This window comes from Micromys minutus (genome assembly GCF_963924665.1).
Source record: "Micromys minutus genome assembly, chromosome: 30".
Taxonomy (NCBI): domain Eukaryota; kingdom Metazoa; phylum Chordata; class Mammalia; order Rodentia; family Muridae; genus Micromys; species Micromys minutus.
The window spans coordinates 18,780,376-18,799,350 of record NC_137965.1 but is presented as its reverse complement, the minus strand read 5'-3'; the positions used below and the strand labels follow the sequence as shown (position 1 = coordinate 18,799,350).

Genomic DNA, 18,975 nt, shown 5'->3' with positions numbered 1-18,975 from the left:
GAGAGAGAGAGAGAGAGAGAGAGAGAGAGAGAGAGAGAGAGAGAGAGAGAGAGAGAGAGAGAGAGACTGGCAATTCAATGAGTGACTTCTATTCAAGATCCACACCAAAGCAAAAGAGAGAACAAAACACCAGGCTCAAGACTGCTATGAATTCATGCCAACTATAGGTCCCACAGGAAGACAGGCCACTACGGAGATGAACTGAAAGGAAAAAGACACTCTTGCAGTCTAGCGATCAGCAATGACTGAGAAAGCGGCTTTTGGAACAAGTATGTCACAGATAACTGAAGAACAGTAACACAACAAGAAATGAGATTTTGAAAAAAAAAAAAAATCAAATCTCCATTGCTAGTTCTTCCCATGACTAATCAAATGAGATAAAGCTTGTGAGAGCAAAGGGCATCAGGAGAACAGGACAGAGGAATGGTAATGAGACGCGTGCTGGAAGACATCAATCTCTGCCTAGAGCCCCAGCCAAGCAAGGTGCACAGCCAAGGCACACTGACTGGTGCTGGGGCTTGACAGCCCCTTCCTAGCTCCTGCTTGTCTTGCTGTTTCAAGGTTAGAGTTGTTGCCTAACTCTCTTTTCTCTCAGCGACTACAATCATTACCAACTGCCTCACAGACCTCAGCTATAGTCACCCCTTGCCAGTTACAACTGGCTTTCCTGAGGCTCCCGTGCCTAGCATCTGTGTGGCACATATTCAGAAGCTCTCCACACAGAACTGATCCTATGCTAACCACAGCCTTCACTCACAGTACTCTCAACTCTACTCTGGTTTTGGGTCAGTCTCCATTATACCTCTTGAGGACAGGTCTGCACCCCGAGATGTCACATGGTTCTGTGAAGAATGACTAGTGACCATGACAAATAAATTTCTACCAAAAAAAAAAAAAAAAAAAAAAAAAAATCATTGGCTTTTGCCCTAGTTTTTTAATTAATCAAACCTCTGTTTCTTTTTCTTCTTTAAATTAAAACCCAATATTTATTTCTTCCTCTAAGATTGCCCTCCCCCAAATTTTCTTCCTACAATTTTCTTCTGGTGACTCCCATGCTTCTGGTGAGAGTAGGCACAATGCCAGTTTCTTCAGCAGGTAGCTAGTTCAACGCTACCTCTGAATTTCAATCACCTTTCAGTTGGAAATATAAACTACAAGGCAGCTTTATCTAAATATTTATTTTACTGTATCTTTAAAATTATATATACTGTGTGTATGTATGTATGTGCTCATGAGTGCAGATGCCAACAGAGCCCAGGAGTCAGATCCCTTAAAGCTGGCACCAGGTTTTTTGTTGTTGTTCCTTTAGAAATAATGTGATTCTAGTAATCCACATGTGTGCTGGATAATTTTACATCAGCAAGATGCAAGCTAAAGTCATCTGAGAGGAGGGAACCCCATTTAAGAAAATGCCTTCATAAGATCTGGCTATAGGTAATCTTCTAGGGCATGTTTTCTCTATTTTCCTAAAGATTTATTTATTACATATAAGTACACTGTAGTTGTCTTCAGACACACCAGAAGAGGGTATCAGATCCCATTACAGATGGTTGTGAGGCACCATGGATTTGAACTCAGGACCTCTGGAAGAGCAGACAGTGCTCTTACCCACTGAGCCATTTCTCCAGCCCTAGGGCATTTTCTTAACTAGATGGTGGAGGGCCCAGGCCATTATGGGTGGTGCCATCCCTGGGCTTGATGGTCCTAGGTTCTCTAAGAAAGCAAGCTAACAAGTCAGTACACAACACCTCTTTACAGCATCTGCATCAGGTCCTGCCTCAAGGTTCCTTCCCTGCTTGAGCTCCTGTTTTGACTTGCTTTAGTGATAGATTATACTATGTGAAAGTGTGAGCTGAATATATATTCTTTTCTCCCCAACCCGCTTTTGGTTCGTGATGCTTCACTGAAGCAACAGAAAGCCTAGCCCAGAAGATATGTCATCTCTTCATTTCCATACAGAGCTGATTTTACATAAGCACACTTGTTACCACTGGTTTACAGGGAACTGCGAACCAGGCTCCAGCCCTGAGTGAAGAGGGTGAAGATGCAGCACCATCCCTAGGCTCTTTGGAAGCAGCAGCATCTCACCAGGACAGCTACCTTTAGACACAATGCCATCTACACGCTTTAGTAGGACTGGACAGAGGAACTGAGTGTCAACAGGCATGCTTCCACGAACAGCTCTTTGTAATGCAGTGTAACTCTTTGCACTAGAGTTAAAGTGATGACTTTTCTATAAGCTTATGGCCCTGAGCCAGGGGAAGCATAGACACTGGCACATGCTCCCTAAACTTCAGCATGGACAGTGGCAGAACCCAATGGCCTGCTGAGGACCAGAATGAAAAGACACCCCTCTTTTACTTCAGAGGGACCCTCTGTTCTGATGTGCAATTCACACCAAAATTCCCTCTATTTTGTAACTAAAGAACCAGTTTCTAAAATGAGGCAGCTATAAATGAATAGAGCTGGCACCTACACCTGACAGAACAGTTCCTGTTTTATTGAAATGATGAAATGTAGCTTTACATCTGACAAGAACCATCACTTCTAATCTGTGTGATTCTGAAGACTCCACACACACCTCTTTGCTGCTAAAGACTACTTCTTTTTTTTAATTGATTTATTATGATAAAATTAGCAAAACACACAATTTTTTAAAACAACTTTATTTTACAGAACAAAGATAAATGTATAGATTTTAAGCATTTTTTGCGTAAAATTATACATTTTTGTCAGTACTTTTTTTCAGATTTTAAAATGATTTTTACATAAAACTATATGAATATATTTAAAGACTACTTCTAAACTACTCACAGCTTCTCCTGCCCAAAAAATGAGCTTTCTCTTTCCTCCTCCCCAGATCCAGAGAGGACTTTGTAGTAGTGCACCGAGAAAGAGAATCCCATCTTTATTTTAAGCCCTACCTAGTCATACATAGGAAGATCCCTTTCCCAAACAAGCAAGAAGAGCATGAATCCTCACAACGAGGAGAAAGCACAGTGAGGACCAACTCCCACCTTCTCTGGCTATCCTCATCCAACCACTAAGCTACTCTGTTTCTTGTTTGGAGCATTTTGCTTTGTCTTCCATGTATTCTGAAATTTTTGAGCGCTTTGTGGAAGACAATCCGATAACTTAAACAGGTGCAGCTACTTTATCTGTACATTGTGTTCCATTTTCTTGTTGTATTGGTCACAGGGGACAGCATTAAGACCCCAAGCTGGGCATGGCAGTGCACACCAATGGTCTCTGTTCCCAGGAGGCTCAGGTAGGAGAACCACCAATTTGAGACAAGCCTGGGTTGCTGTGCTCCAACACACATTAGAATTCTGGCTGCTTGTGGCTCTCTCTGGGTTCAGCTAACCACAGAATCATGGGATAAATTACAAGATACATAAAATAGAAAACTTTCATGAGATTTACACTGAACAAATTAAGAAAGGAAGAAGAAAATGTATATACATGTTAAAAGTTAACCCTTTGTTAGATTTTCTTCATATAGATTTTCTTTTTAATGCCACATCCTGATGATGATCCTTACTTGAATGCCAGTAGCTGGCAGGATGGCTGACCTCCAGAATCAATTGTGCATGTTCCCCAGGTTCCTGTGAAATTGTTATGGCTGTCTTTTCATGCCTACCCACAACACCCCATTTAGCCTGTGTGCTGTTGGCACTAAGAGCATATGTGCCTTATCAGAGATATGTGCTGTTCCGGTACAAAAACTAATCCAACCATACTCCAGTCAAACCCTTTGAGCCCTAACCGTGACTGCACCTAACCATGATCTAAGAATGCAGAATCTCAGCACAAATAGTTTCAATTCACTCCCCTTCTGCCTCTGCTGGCCTTGAGTATTGTTTCTATAAACTCAAGGCCATGTCCCCAGAATGACACTGGCCTCCCTCAAGTTCCTGCCTGTGCAAATTCAGTGTCTCTAGGAGAACTGGTTGTTCTAGCCCACAACCCAAAACGGCCCCATCTGCTGTTGGTGGAGGTCAACCAAGTAGGTCCTAATCCCCTTGACAGGCGCCTTCCAGGTTTTGTTCCTTCCAACTCAGTACGGCGTCCACGTGCCCCTTTCTCTTCCTCATTCTTCCTTTAAAGACCCAGTCACTCTGCACAGATGAGGTGGCAGGGCAGCTCCATTCACTCTGCTTCAGTAGTCGTGGCCAGCTCATCTGTCCTTCCTGGGCTAACTTGTGTTGGTACCAGCGACAGTCCTGTAGACACTGCTCTAGCCACCACGTATCTATCTCAGGCACTGTGGGGCAGGGCAGACCCTTGGTATTTCGCGAACTGGCAGGCTGGCTGCATGCATATAGATCAGCCTGCCTCTCCAGATGCACGATGCCCAGCTCTTCTCTCACCCCTTTCACAAGAAGTTTATTAGTAAGTACAAGAAAAAAATTGTTTTTACCATAGTTAGGAACATACTTGAATGTATGCAAAAATTCCATAGCATTTGAAATAGGACTCAAAAGTTTTATGGCTGGCTGAGGGAGGTAGGAGCAGGACTTGAAAGTAGGAGTTACAATAGGACCAGTTGGACACAAACTGGCCCTGGTCCTGGGTCTTTCATACAGAAAAGAATGCTTCCCAACAGGTCTACAGTCTATAGGAACCCACCAAACTAGGAAGGTCACAGCATCATGTGAAATCGTTTATAAAAATGCAGGGTGTAGACATCTACCTTGGGCCTCCTTTTTATAGAATGGCAAACTCAGCATTTCGGTTACTCCAAAGGTCTCATGCATGAGGTTGTATTTTAGAAGGATGTCTTTCTTCCTCCTTCGTTCAGAACATACTGACACATATTTTAATAGGTAGTGACCTGAATTCAAACAAGGTGGGAAAGAGCAATTCTTAGATACTGGTTTAGTGAGTACACCGCTTGTGCTGCTCATCTCTAAGCATGGCTCCACTTGTTCCCTGGAACAGAGCATGACCTGGAGAAATAGCTTCAACAATGGCTGCTCTTAACAACTTGCTGGCTACCACTCGTGCTTCTGCTCACTTGCTGGCTTGTCCACCTTACAGCTTTAGAGTAACCGAGAAAGCAAACTAGACCAGGGCCTAGGCTCTCCGCTAGCCTGGCTTCAGTCCACCAGTGCATTCTGTCTTCCATGCTCACTGGTGCTGGAGTGTTTATTACAGAATAAGTCCCACAGCACATTCACACAGTGCAAATCAAGTTCCTTTATCCTGAAGCAAAGCCAGAGGCACATGTCTCCAGTGGCCTAGGTGCCCTCTGGAGATGTTCTTGTCAGGAGCCAACAACTACCACAGTTTCTTCACCACGTTCGGTCTATTCACCAGCAAAGGTCTTCAACAAAGGTGTGAATCACCAGCATTCATCTACCAAGCTTCAGAGTTCTTGGCTTTTGTTTGTCTTTTTAAAGAAACTCTTCCAATAGCCTTTGTAAGGGAAGGGAGAGAGACTACCGCTTGCTTTTCCTGATGGGCTGAGCCTGGTGGCTTCTGAGTCTTTGGCATAGAACTCACAGCCTACAAGTTCCTAGGGAGGTGAGAATGAAGCTGTGGAGACAGCCAGTCCTTACAAAGCAGCCAGGGGAATGTTATCTACAGTGAACACAAGTCTGCTGCAAACAATAAACAGTCATTAATACTTCAATTTTTCAAGTTTGACATTTTTCTATTAGAGGGTGTGTCTCTCTTTCAGGTATTAGAACATCTGTGTGTCAAACCTTAGAAAGATACTTTTGATTACAAAGCTGTCGCCAGTTGAGAAAGCCAAGGTTGTGTGGTCATTTGTCTGGGACTACAGACATAGAACCCCTTTCCTATCTGACGGCTGCAGCCATTCGGCGGGCTGTGGTTAGGAGGGCAACACACATTCTGAAGAGACCTGCGCAGATGCACTGAGAGCGAGTGAGCTCAAACTCACTGTGAGAGTTACTTTAAAAACACAGCAGAGTTGCTCATGGTGGTACAAACGTGTACCAATGGTGGCTCAGGAGGTGGAGGAAAGTGAATCATCTGAGTGTTCCACACCAGCATGGCTGCAGGACAGACGACAGCTACACAGAAAGACTGACTCAAAAGTCAAACAAAACTAACAGTGATAAATACTTGCCATCAACACACACACACACACACACACACACACACACACACACACACTCAAGCACTTAATCGAAGAGAGGAAATGATAACAAGAGACAAATTTGGCTCCACAAATCTTGATGATACTGAGATTGCACTTAAATGTTTAATTATACACTAACTGTAATATCGTTATATTTAATAAAATAAAATTATAAAATCCCAGAAAGATAGCTGAAATAATAAAGTGCTTGCCGCACACAGATGGAGGACCTGATTTTGGTATCTGCTAAGTGCCAGGTCCTAGTGAGAACCCCATTTTAAATCTCTGCTCCGTTTCACCTACAAGCCCTGTAAACATTTGCATAGTTGTGACTTTTATTTCACATGGAACCTTTCCTGGCTTTTCCTCAATGTCACTTAAAGATGATTGTATAAACTCAGGGTGCTTGGGATAACACCAGCACACTGATCAGATGGTGAATTGTACTAACCCTCCTTTTAGCAAGTGAGACAAAATAACCCTTTCAAGTTGAAAGGGCTGAGAAAAATGTGTCCTGATCATGCCTCCACATTCTAAAATCTGGAAAATAAAAAAGTGAAGTCTTAGTAACTGTCAAATATTTATTCACCTAGATTTTTCCCATTTTATCTGAAATCATTTTCAGAGTGTGTAAAAAAATATGAGAATCAAACATTCTTCCCTTTAAAGGTTTTAGGGTTTACAAAGTATGAACTATACTCAGGGAAACAGGTCTGAAGCAGCTAGCACCAGATGCATTAGGTAAGTTTTCCTTCTACAGCACAGCCCTTGTGGAACCCTGTCCCTATGGCAGAGGAAAGCCCCAAAGGACTGTTTTCTTGGGATTCTTTCAGGAAAATCAAGAGCCACAGATTCCCTTCCCATGTTGCTATAGGCATGCATTCACAAATGGTTACCACAGAATTCTTCATCTTTCAGACTAAATTCCCCATACTTGGTTTTGAGGCTTCTGTCAGTGGGAACAGATGAAGCATGTCTGGCCGGCTGCCTTCTGAGGAAGGGAGACAAATCTAAAGTGGCAGAACAGCTGGCCATGACCTTAAACCTCCTGGAAGCAGTTTCAATGCCTGTGTAGCAGAGCACTTTCACATTCAAGTGGTCTGTCCTCCCAAACCCCAGAGAGCACAGTGGAAACGCATGCCAGGGCTCTGCAAAACACCCCACTGCTCCAGTACCTCGGACCCATGGAGGACTCACAGACTTTTCTGTCAATCATATGTTACTTCTGTGTGCGCTGTCTTCTCTCTCAAGCCCTTTATCAAGATGCTTACACCACAGCTGTTTCTATGAGCTTCTCTTTTCCAATTAATTTTAGTCTGTTATAAACTGAATTAGATGCCCCCAATATCTGTTTTCCAGCAAAGTAACTGACAGACTCTATTTTGAGATGAGGGCTAACATACATGACAGTCTCATTCAACAGGTGTGGGTGTCCTAAGAGACAGACTCTGGGAATGCAAGTGTCCACACGAAGCCATGTGAGGACACTGCAAGCACTGGCCGCATCTAAGACACAGACACACTGCTAACGTCTCAGTGTTGACCTTCAGCCTCAGCAGTGTGAGAACGGAGTGTCTGCAGGCTCAGCCACACCTTCTGCAGTGCTCTGCAGGGCAGTCCTAGGAGGATACACATTGTCCTTGTCCTCTATCCGATATCCAGACAGGATTGCCTTCCCTTATCACAACACAAACCTCTTGCATGAAACAAATGCAATGATTGAAAAACTCAGCTCTAAGAACTGAGACCAAGTTGTAAAAATAACTTGGTTTTCTCCACACTAAATTGATGAACAACACTGAATTCAAGTTCTCAGGAAAACAAAACCAAAAAAACAAATATAAAAAAAACAAAAAAAACTTTATTTTCAGCTAGGCTCACTGACTGATTGGGGTCTCCATGGATGTGCAGTGCTATCTTTAACCCCTTAGTAGCATTTCACTGCCCCCCCCCCCGTGTTTGGACCAACATTCTCAGAACAAGCAGACAAGCTCCTTTTTAGAACATGGGGACAGAGCTCTAGCTTCCACAACCCAACGGCGACAATCCCAATGTTATCAAGAATGTCTAGTTTCTACCAAAGAGACTTCCCACTTCAGTAGAATCTGGCATTTTAAGCCATTTTAAACTTTAATTTATGACTTTCTCTGTACTGTGACCATGACAGCCATCACCATGCAAGAACACAGCACTTACCAAGCTGAGTCTGAGTTCCTGGGCCACACTCACTCACACTGAGCTCTAGACTCTAACATTCGAAAGTGATACGCTGGAACAAATCAGCAATCGGCATACACAAATTAAACTGACCACAGTTCCAAAAAATGCCAAAGCATACAAAACGAACACATTTTTTAGGGCTGGAGAAAGGGCTTAGCAGTGAGGGCACTGGCTGCTCTTTCAGAGGACCTGGGTTCAATTCCCAGTACCCATGTTGGCTCAGACCTGTCTGTAACTCCACTGCTAGAGGGTCTGATGCCCATTCCTGGTCTCCAAAGGAACTGTACACACATGGTGTACAGACATACAGGCAGGCAAAACATCCATACACATTTAAAAACAAAACCAAAAAAAACTAACACCCCACGTTTTTAACAATCAGGGAATGAACCTAGACAATGGATGATATCACCACTCATTTCTGGGTGTGGGGCTGTTAAGTGAATGATGTAAGTTACGTAAGGTTGATGTGTCAACATGCACAAGTGCACAATAACGTACTACAAAAGTATGCGGATGAAGGGAAGAGAGAAACAAAAGACAACCGAGAGTAGATATTATTGGCTGAAATTAAATGAATTTTCTTTATACTGAACAAATTCATAACCACAAACTGGAGCAAATATTCCACATCCCACCGACACCATCTGGAGCATGGTGGGGAGCAGAATTCACAGGTGGAAATGAACTCTGCAAACTGAGAAACAGTCACAAATGTGCACACAGTTAACAACTGATATTCAGTCAGTACATATTCTCCTCACCAAAAATGAAACATAAGCCACCAATCTGGAATGAAGAAAGTAGGTGACAAATAGGAGGAAAAAAAGAAACCTAACTTAACTCACTTGTAAAGAGGCACTGCTTAGAGATTTAGACGTTGGCAGGAGATATCCCAAATCCTCTTAGAGTTGGAGCTATCTAAGATGTGGAGGGGAAGGGTTTCTGTTGAATACTGTCCTGACCATAAGTTAACTTCTCTGGGAGACAGGAAACACAGGAGCCAATCCTCACACACTTGGAGGTTAGTAGTCACCACCCCAGGCCATAGGAGTCATGGGGTCCTGCTCTCCACATCACATGCATAATGCCAGAACCAGCTATGTCACTGACTGCAAACATAAGGGGAAATCCCATGTCAAAATCATGTCAGACATATCAGAGAATGGCAAGACAGGACGTGAGAGTTCCTTCTGCTTGTCACCTGACTGGATGGGAGGCACCTAGGACAGTAATACAGAACATCTGTGACAATGTTTCCTGGGACTATTAGGTAACAAGCAATCTGACTTAATAGTTTCATCCAATAATTATTTCAAAGAGAACAGCCTAAGGAAGGTCGCCTGTTTAAAAGTAGTGTTGCCTCTGAAGTATGTTTTTGAGGAACATACACTAACCTTTCTCTTTCCTGTCTCTCTGTGTGCTTTCTGGCTGCCAGAAGTTAAACAGCTGTTTCTTCTTGCCCTTCCACATAACAATTTTGTCTTAGCAAAGGCTCTAAAATATACAACGATGACAGACTGCAACCTCTGTTAACCACAATAAATCCCCCTCCTTGGTTGTCTTAGGCATTTGTCACAACCACTATGACACAAGGGAAGAAATTTCCTTTTTCCATGTTCAGGTCAAACAGGCCTAAAGAAGTATTCAACTCTCATCTCTGTGTTAATGTCATCTGCAGATCCATACTCTTCAGTGTCCTGTAAACCGCTGCAAAGTCCGACAAACAGGGACTGATGCGGAGCCTTCCCTGGCAGTGAAAGCTGTGTTGCAGACTGGCTGGGAACACCTCTACCACACAGCATAACCTTATTGTCTGCAGTCATGGCCATGCCCACTGGCTTCTTCAGACTATTTCCACAGATTCAAAAGAGTGACAGTAGCATGTGGGAGCATGTGGGGGTTCCATGCAGTGCTACATGTCATGTAAACAATTCCCCAGGTACAGCAGAGGTGAACTCATAGTTCTGTCTCTTCACATCTCCCAAGTTCCGAAGGAACCGCCTCTCCCTCCTGTGTCACCTTCTGTATGACACATACTTGTCACACTGCAAGTGTGTGTATGTGTGTGTGTATGTATGAAGTCTGTTGGGAACAATGGCTGGCAGAACACACCAGGCATCAGATACTGCACAGGTTCCATCCTTTAGGGCACTCAGAAGCAGACGCTGACTTGAATGTAGTCTATTCTCAGCGCTAGAGCAAGCATCCTCTCATCTGATCATTACAGAAGTGTGGGGGGAACTCGGGAATAACTCACAGCCTCTGTTACAGGAGGAAACTGATGAGGAGAGAAGAGGCTAACCAGCAGGCTTCCCTCACAAGATAAGAGGAGTAAGACAAGTGTCAGACAAGATTAATGCGTCACAGAATTACGAAAAGAGAGTTTAAAAAGCCTATTGGAAGAGAGAAGAAACTTAAGAATTTACAAATTTGCCTGTTTAAACTTAAGATGATAGAAACATGAAATGCACGTGTGGCAACAGTTTAGAAAATTATGAGAAACACTGTTTAGTAAGCAGTGTAGCTCAACAACAGAAGATAGACTTCCAAGCAATACTACTTGGTAAGCACCTTTTATATTTGCAAAGGTTTAAATTGGTTAAGTATATATTTTTAAATTATCAATACATGATTTTATGAGTAACTATGCTTTTTAACCATTAAATCAAATAGGAGCAATAAAGAAACACTTCACATGCTGATTTCCTTATGCAGGCTAAGAGCTCTGTCAAAATCCGGCTTTTAAAACTGTGATCTGTGGCCTGTTGTCTACGCATCTCCCGTGGTGACTGAGCCATACCTTAATCACCTACTCTGCAGGAAGACTGCTTTTACCATCACATACAAAACCTAGACTGCAACCGATCTTCCTGCTCCTGTTCTTTCCAGGGGTGTGCTCCCAGAAGCAAGGCTCTGACAGAATCCAGCAGACTGCTTCCCTGAGCAGAAGTGAAGGGAGCACGTTCATCCTCCTGCTCATAACCTCAGCACCATGTACTATTCCACTGTGCGGCTAAGAAGTCAACTATGGAAATGCCGAACTCCCTGCAGGAGACTTGTCACAGTATGATTATTAGTTGAACTTCTTTTTCTGTTACCTATTGATCAACTAGCGGTTTATTTGGATTTCTAAAATTGATATATATGAACATTTTATGTAATTAAAGCATTAACTGAATGTTTACCACATAGAATTTTGTTTTAATTTTCACTTTGACAGTTTTCCTATTTTACTTTTTTATATCAGTGCTGGAACTGGAACTCGCTTTGAGCATACTCAACAAGTCTTTCTACCAGCGAGCAGTGTCCTCAGTGCTGTGTGATTCTGCAAGAGCTTTGTATCTGTCCCCTCCTGCCTCCTCCTCAGCCCTCGAAGGTAACAGTGCACAGTGACATTTCAGAAACATTACCTGCTGGTCATCAGGAGTCCATATACCACATGTGATCTGGCTCTCCAAGTTGATTTCAGATGACCAGTGTCTTTGTCCACTGACAGAGCCAACCAGGACAAACCCATCTCGATATGAAATAAGAGCTTGAGTCCCATCATGGCTCCATGTGAAATCACTCACCTGGAAGACAGAAAGGGTCAGAATACAGCATGAAAGGGAAAGCACCTTCATCAGAGCCGAGGGTATGTTCATTAATTCAAATTTTTGTTTAAGATCAAGATGGGCTAAAGTTGACAATGTAAAAGGGGAAGAAAGCTACAGCAGTCAGAGATGGTGGTACTTTCCTGTACTTTCTGGAAGTGCAGGCTATTACAGTAAGTGCCAGGTCAACATTAGATTCAAAATAAGGCCTTGTCTTAAAATCCAAACAAACAAAGCCAACCAACCCCCATCAAAACAAAAACAAAACCCAAACCAAATACCACCCCCCCCAACAGTGACATTACGGCATAAACTGTGGGCCAGCGCTGTTACAGGGCTCTTGAGTGCTCTAATGCACTAAGTCCCAGGACAGCAATCCAAGGCCGTGTCATTATTCCATCTACAAAGAAGCTAAGGCACAGAGGACAGAACTGAGAATCTTACTTAGCTCTTGCCTCTTCCAGACTCCTACTTACGGTTAGTAACAGGTTTCTCTCCATCACCATCTGCTGCTCATTTACTGAGCAGTAAAGCCTCCTCTACTTCCCTGGCAATGCTAGAGCATAATCCTCTGATCAGAGTGAAGGGACAGAAACCTAGCTGGCCTACAGTGTACTTTAGTAGTAGAGCACTGAACAAACATCTTGATTCCTACTGTGGCGGGGAAAGGTAGGATGTTTCTTTCATCTTTTGACTTTAATCATTTACCCATGTCTTTACAATCTGCAGATACAGGACTTTAAAAGATACTTCTTCTATTCGTTATTTCTACTGGTTATGTGCACATGTGTGTCCACATGAGGGTGTGTGTATAAAAGCTGGAAAAAAGCACCAGCCCCTGGCTCTGGCATCACAGGGAATTGTGAATTGCCTGTTGTGGATGGACACTGGGGACTAAACAAAGGTTCTCTGAATCTGGTGACCACAGAGCCATCACTCCAGCCCCCTATCTTTCCTTCCTTCCTTCTCTCCCCCCCCCCTTTTTTTTTTCCTCTGAAACAGGGTTTCTCTGTGTAGTCTTGGCTACCCTAGAACTCACTACGTAGACAGAGATCTGCCTGACTGGGATTAAATGTGTACATGTGTGCCACCACTGTCTGCAGAAACAGGAATTGAGAAATGTTCAATAATTTATTCATAGACTAGAAGCTATTGAACATATACTTAATATTTTTCTGATATGCAGGGATTTGGGGAGTCTGTTTGAGACAGAGCTTACAAAGCTATGCTGGCATATGCAGACCAGCCTGTTGCATCTAAACTTGTGCCAACCCTCTTGGTCTGGCTTCTGAAAGTGCTGACATATTATAAGAGCTAACCACCATGCCCCAATCACTGGGATTTAGTAAAATTGGTGCCAAAGATAAAACCGAGGTTCTTGTCTTTCATGTGAAGCGCTTTACCAACTACATCATCTCTAGGCCCCTATCCAAAATTTTATATAGAAAATCCGTCGAATCATCTTTTAATTGAACTTAGTCCATTAATATTTATTTTGTTCTCTGCTCTATTTGGTTCTGTCTCTACTACCTTAATTTACGTTTTAGTTTCTTTTTAACTCTTCTCTCTCACATATAAAACCACTAATTATAATCTTTACTATTTCATATACTTGAAAATATTGTTTTAAAATTGTGACATTGTTAAATATATATCCCATTTCGAGAAACAAGAAAATAAGCAAAACAGCAAAGAAAAAGTACTTTCACCTCTGTTTCATCATGGCTGTGGCATACACTGGCCAGGAAGTGTCTATAGTAACAATGGCACTGAGGGGCACTGACTGGAGGGACAGGCCCTCAACAGCTGCCACAAGTCACCGGTGAAGGATGCTTCTGTAGAAAACTCAGAATTTTGGCTTCACATCATGTCCATCCATTTCCATGATCCAGTTTCCACAGACAGTATACTGAGCAGTGAATGTAACACTTTCCCCAGAGATCATGCTATTATTTACATCTACTTAGATTATGTATCATGAAATGGTTATTAAAAGAATGGAGGAGGAGGAGGAAGAGAACAAGAGCAAGGAGAAGCAGCAGCGGCGGCGGCATCACACAGCCAATGAAGCATCTCAGGGATAGCAGCAACCCTTCCTTCTGCATGTCTGTCTCTAGCCCTCCTTCCCCGTGTCTGCTCCTTTAACATTGTACTGAAAAGACGGAAAGTCCTCTTCTAGTTGTTGTGTGTTGTTGCGGTGGCAATAACAACAAACAACACATTGTTATTTATAATCACTCTGCTCAGTATCTTAAACTGACTCATAATCCCATATGTGGTCACATAACAGAATATAAGACTTGTAAACTTTCTGGCAGAAATACAAGGTTTCTGAGTATGCAATGACCAAAATTTAATCCCAAATTAGACGCATAACAGGCCCCGAGTATTCCTGCCAGAGCCTGCCTATGCTGCATGGCAAGACTTCACTGTAGCCTTGGTTCTGTACATGTAATATACATGCCTGAACTGTGCAGAGCCACAGTCATGCCGTGTGCTACAGTGCACGCTGCCTGAAGCATCTGCACTCAAATCCGAGACTGCCTTATGTTACAAACTCAAGTGTTCTTATTCCACAGGCAAACTTCTGCTGCAGAAACAATCTTATAAAGCAGACTCTGTACTCTGTCCTTCGTGTGTACCGTGCCACAGGGACACAGTGTAGAACGTTGGCGAACTTGGTTATGAAAACTGCTATCTTACAGAACCCAGGACTGCCAGCCCAGGAATGGCACCAAACACAATGAGATTGACCCTCTCCTACTGTTCACCAATTAAAAATGTCCTACAGCTGGATCTTATGGAGGTGTCTTCTCAATTAAGGTTTCCTCTTTTCCGATGACTCTAGTCTGTGCTGTGTTGTCAAGCTGGTTTTAGACAGTACAGTATGCCTGTTCTCACTAGTACCAACCTGTCTCTGACAGTAGACTCCTCATCAGGAGACAGCATTTTACTGTGGCTGTGATGTGCATTTCCATGGTATTACTAATTTTGAACATTTCTTCATACACCTGATATCTACTGTATGTTTTCTTCTGAGAAATATTTACTTAGGTCTATTGTCCACTTTTTTTGTTTGTTTGTTTGCAGTTGTATTCATTGTGGTTTTAAATATTACCTCTTGTCAGATGTATAGTTTGCAAACATTTCTCATTCAAAAGACTATCATTTCCTTTGCCATATAAAGCTTTCTAATTTCATACAATCCTCTTTATTTTTGCTTTTGCTTCCTGTGCTTTGTGGGTGTTATCCCCACACCCAAAGGAACAGAAACTACTGGTAATCTCACAAAAAAAAAAAGGTTATATAGGGTGTTCAAATGAACTGACTGAGTTTCCTACTTTAGCACAAGGAGATAAGAATGCATGGTATCTGCTAAGCAGAAGTAGAAAGATCATGAGTTCAAGTCAGCAGAAGCTATACAATACTTAGGGAGGCTCTGTCTGAAAGAGCCAAGGGCTAAGAGTGTACCTCAATGAGTCAACTCTCAGCAACTCTAACTTACTACCACCACTACTGTGTGTGGTAGTGTGTGTGTGTGTGTGTGTGCGCGCGCGCGCACGCGCACGCACACGAGTATGCCTGTCTGTCTGTCTCCCTTCCTCTCCCCACACTGGAGAAACAAAAATGAAAAGCAAGTACTAAATGCTAGGAGAGAACAGCAGACACTTGTTTTGGGGCTGTTTCAGAATTGCAGAGACGCCAACCTCACTCTACTAGAGAGCTCTCAGATTACGTGAAGCTGAGCAGCATTTTGGCCACACTACTGTCTGAAGCAGCTTTTCACCAGACCCTCTCAGATGATGTGCCTGGCACAGCCATCCTCGGTGACTCACACTGTAAAAGAATGCACCCACTGTCCCACACCCACTTTCACATAATGGCCTAGTGATAGTTTCCTGAAAAAGAACCTGCTAGGACATTACTTAGCTTTAGTCAAATGCTCCATTACTTGTGACAACAAACTGCACGCTCTAAGTAGGGATTGCTCCACCTAAAACAGCAGTGCTTGTCTTTGAACTGGCTTCAAGGGTGCTCCTTTTCTAAGCTGCAGAGGTGATCTTTCCACCAGACACTTTCCAGGTGTACTAGGTACACACTGCCTCAATCAGTAGTCAGCATAATCTGTGTGTGGATGGTTTAAAACTAGAGTGAGATTTAATGCTAACATTATCAAAAGCAAACAAGACTCTCCCAAATGTCAGTATTTAATAATAGCAACAGCTCAATAGGTTCTATGGTTTGAGGAACCAGTTCTGAACAGCCAAAGAAGAGAAAAACTGCAACTGTGTCCAAGTTATAGTAATTACTGTGACAGCAACTGCAGACACAGGCCCTGTGAACTCTGAGTGCCACCAGAAGTTTTGTGGTACATATCAGCTCACTTGTCCCCAGGATTCTACCTTTCCTGAGTCTGTCATGAGCCCTAAACTATAGAAAAGAAAGACGTGGACTGATGTAACAGGTGCACCAGTTACAGAGCTGCCAGATGGTAACGGGGGTCGGATTGTGTGGGTCTTTGCAGGGGCGCCCATGTGGTGGTACTGCTGCTTGGCTGGTAGGACGTACCTTTCAAACAATAATAAAGTCTGGGCAGCTGGGGATATAATATCAACACATGGATTTTTTGCCAAAGAGAAATAGGTTAGTTTAGAGGGGTTTTTGTTTTCTTTTGTTTTTTCAGTCTGGGTCATTTTTTTCTTTTGTCTAGAAACAGTATGGCAGAATGTTTTAGATGGAAAATGGAGTTTAACTTCTCAATTTAACACCTCCTTGGGTTATTGAACACCTCGACCTGGATTTTTTTCTCTTCTATTAACTGAGAACAGCAAATTTTTAGAATAAAGTCCCTGTGAAGCATAAGAGAAAACCAAATGAAATAAAGGCACTTAATGGCATGTCTTAGTCATTATGACCAAGGCCAGTCCTATGAAGGGAAGCATTTAACTGGGGTCACATGGTAGCATACAGGCAGCTGTTGGAGCAGTAGCTCCATGACCAATTAGTGCCTTCTGAGGTGCTTCTGTGCTCACGCCTGTGCTGGTCTCTGTATGCCCCTTGGAGTCGACTCACCAAGTGGAGAGACTTATTGTTCTTCTCTGTTCTCAGTCAGTTTGGCCACACATCGTCATCTTCAGCTCCTCTCTGATATACTATGTCTTTAGTCTTAGGAAAACACACCAACAACTCCTGCTGCAGAACTTGACCTGAACTGATCTGGCTTGCCTGCCATCCCCTACCCTCCAGTGTGAGGCTGTCTGGCTCTCCTCCTATTTTGTGTTTAAGGACACTCGCCAGAGGCAATTTTTGTTCACATAGAGCTGCTGAGGGAGGTTTGCACGATTTTAACTATTTCCCTAACTGTACATTTCTAGTTTACTGGGCCGTCATCATCTGCTCTGTCCTCACCTAATACTTAAGTTGTAAGCTTTTCACGTTTGAAAAATAGACCACCCAGGTGACATAAAATTCCAAGGCATTAAGATATTATTGTCAGGACTGATTAGGTCAAAGGTCTCACAGGATGTCAGTACTGACTTCATAAAAACAGAGCATTCTTTTTTTGTGTGAAGTTTTCATTTAGTAGGTTAAGCATAATGGGATCCCCTGACCCTGATAAAGCCACATCTGCTTCCATCATGTCTCAGAGTGAGGAAAGAAGGAATGGTACCTGCCCTGTAACACTAATCGGCTTTTTTGAAGGAAAACTACAACTGCAGCAGTCTGCAAAATCATGTTGCTCTGCAAGGCCAAAGAAGAGCATGAGCTATGCAGACAGACAGCATAGGTCAGAGCTCAGCCCTTGACTTCTGAATTCAAGGTAGTTCTGGGTACCTGTTTTCACATCTATAATAAGGTGACAGTAATGACCTCTCTGGGGTTACTGAGAATTGAATCAAAGCATAAATGAAAAGTTTCTAAAACACTGCTTAATGTCACTTCATGTGTCCTGCAGATTCTCACAGAGTACTGCCTCAGAGACCCCAGAATAAAGCCTTGGTGTCAAAACAGTAGCCATATGACTTCCCCAATGTAAGTGTCGGGTGTGGAGGTAGCAACTCTTCATAAATTCTGTGAGATAGATCCCTTTCTAAAGTTGTTTATTGGGTCTCTTCGGTGCTGTAATTATCCATCTAGCTAAAGTAGAGGATTGTTGTTTTTAATGTGTCAGTTTTTTGCCTGCAAGTATGTATGCATGTTAAGTGCTCACAGAGACCAAATAAGAGTATTAGATCTCCTAGAACTGGAGTTACACAGATGGTTGTGAGTCACCTACTCAAGTCTTCTGCAAGACAAGCAAGCACCCTAACCACTGACCCACCCTACAGTCTCCACAGGACTCTTTTCTAACTGGAAAGCCCTACTGATGGGATGAGCTGTGCCTTTAGAATTGGAATGGCAAGCACTTTAAATCATTACTGGGAAAGACAGAGCAGAAGACATGCACATACGCTATGGTGGCTTGAATAAAAATGGTCCCCACAGATTCATATATTTCAATGCTTAGTCACCAGGGAGTGACACCATTTGAAAGGATCAAAAAAAAAGTGTGGCCTTAGTAGAGGAGTTTGTCATTGTGGGGAGGGGGGAACCTTGAGGATTTAAAAATCCATGCCAAGCCCAGGGTCTCTCTCTTAACATACAAATTAGGATAAAATTAAGTGGGCTTTTGAAACATCAAATCTCATCACTCATGACACAATTCTTCCCCAAAAGGCCAGACCTACTTTTTTCCCTTCTCAGGAAAAGCTTTCTTTAGAGACAGATCTAACTTACTGCTCCTTTACTTCATTCACACAAAAAAGTTTTAGTGCGGACCAAGGCTACTCCATTTGCTCTGGGACTCAGCAAGGTGACCTCCAAGCAGAGTGTTTTATTGGAAGAGGCCTGCCACCCACTCACCTGAGCCCCACGGTCATTGACCAGTTCCACAGACCACCTGCCTTCATACTGAATCCACACAAAGATGCCTCCATCTGCATCACATGTGGCCAGTTTCTGGTATGGCTCATTCCATCTCACCAGTACAACCTAGAAAAAGAAGAAGAT

General features: G+C 42.9%; 1 protein-coding gene across 2 annotated transcripts in view; it reads right to left on the bottom strand.

Annotated features, from left to right (window-relative positions):
- The window catches only part of TULP4 (TUB like protein 4), a 123,535-nt gene that overhangs the window by 39,753 nt on the left and 64,807 nt on the right, over positions 1 to 18,975 (bottom strand). For both annotated transcript variants that reach the window (XM_080941759.1, XM_080941760.1), the window contains exons 3-4: positions 18,829 to 18,957; positions 11,743 to 11,904 (exon numbers count right to left, since the gene is read on the bottom strand). In XM_080941759.1, coding sequence (XP_080797885.1) covers positions 11,743 to 11,904; positions 18,829 to 18,957 — 291 coding nt within the window. The remainder of the gene's footprint in view (positions 1 to 11,742; positions 11,905 to 18,828; positions 18,958 to 18,975) is intronic.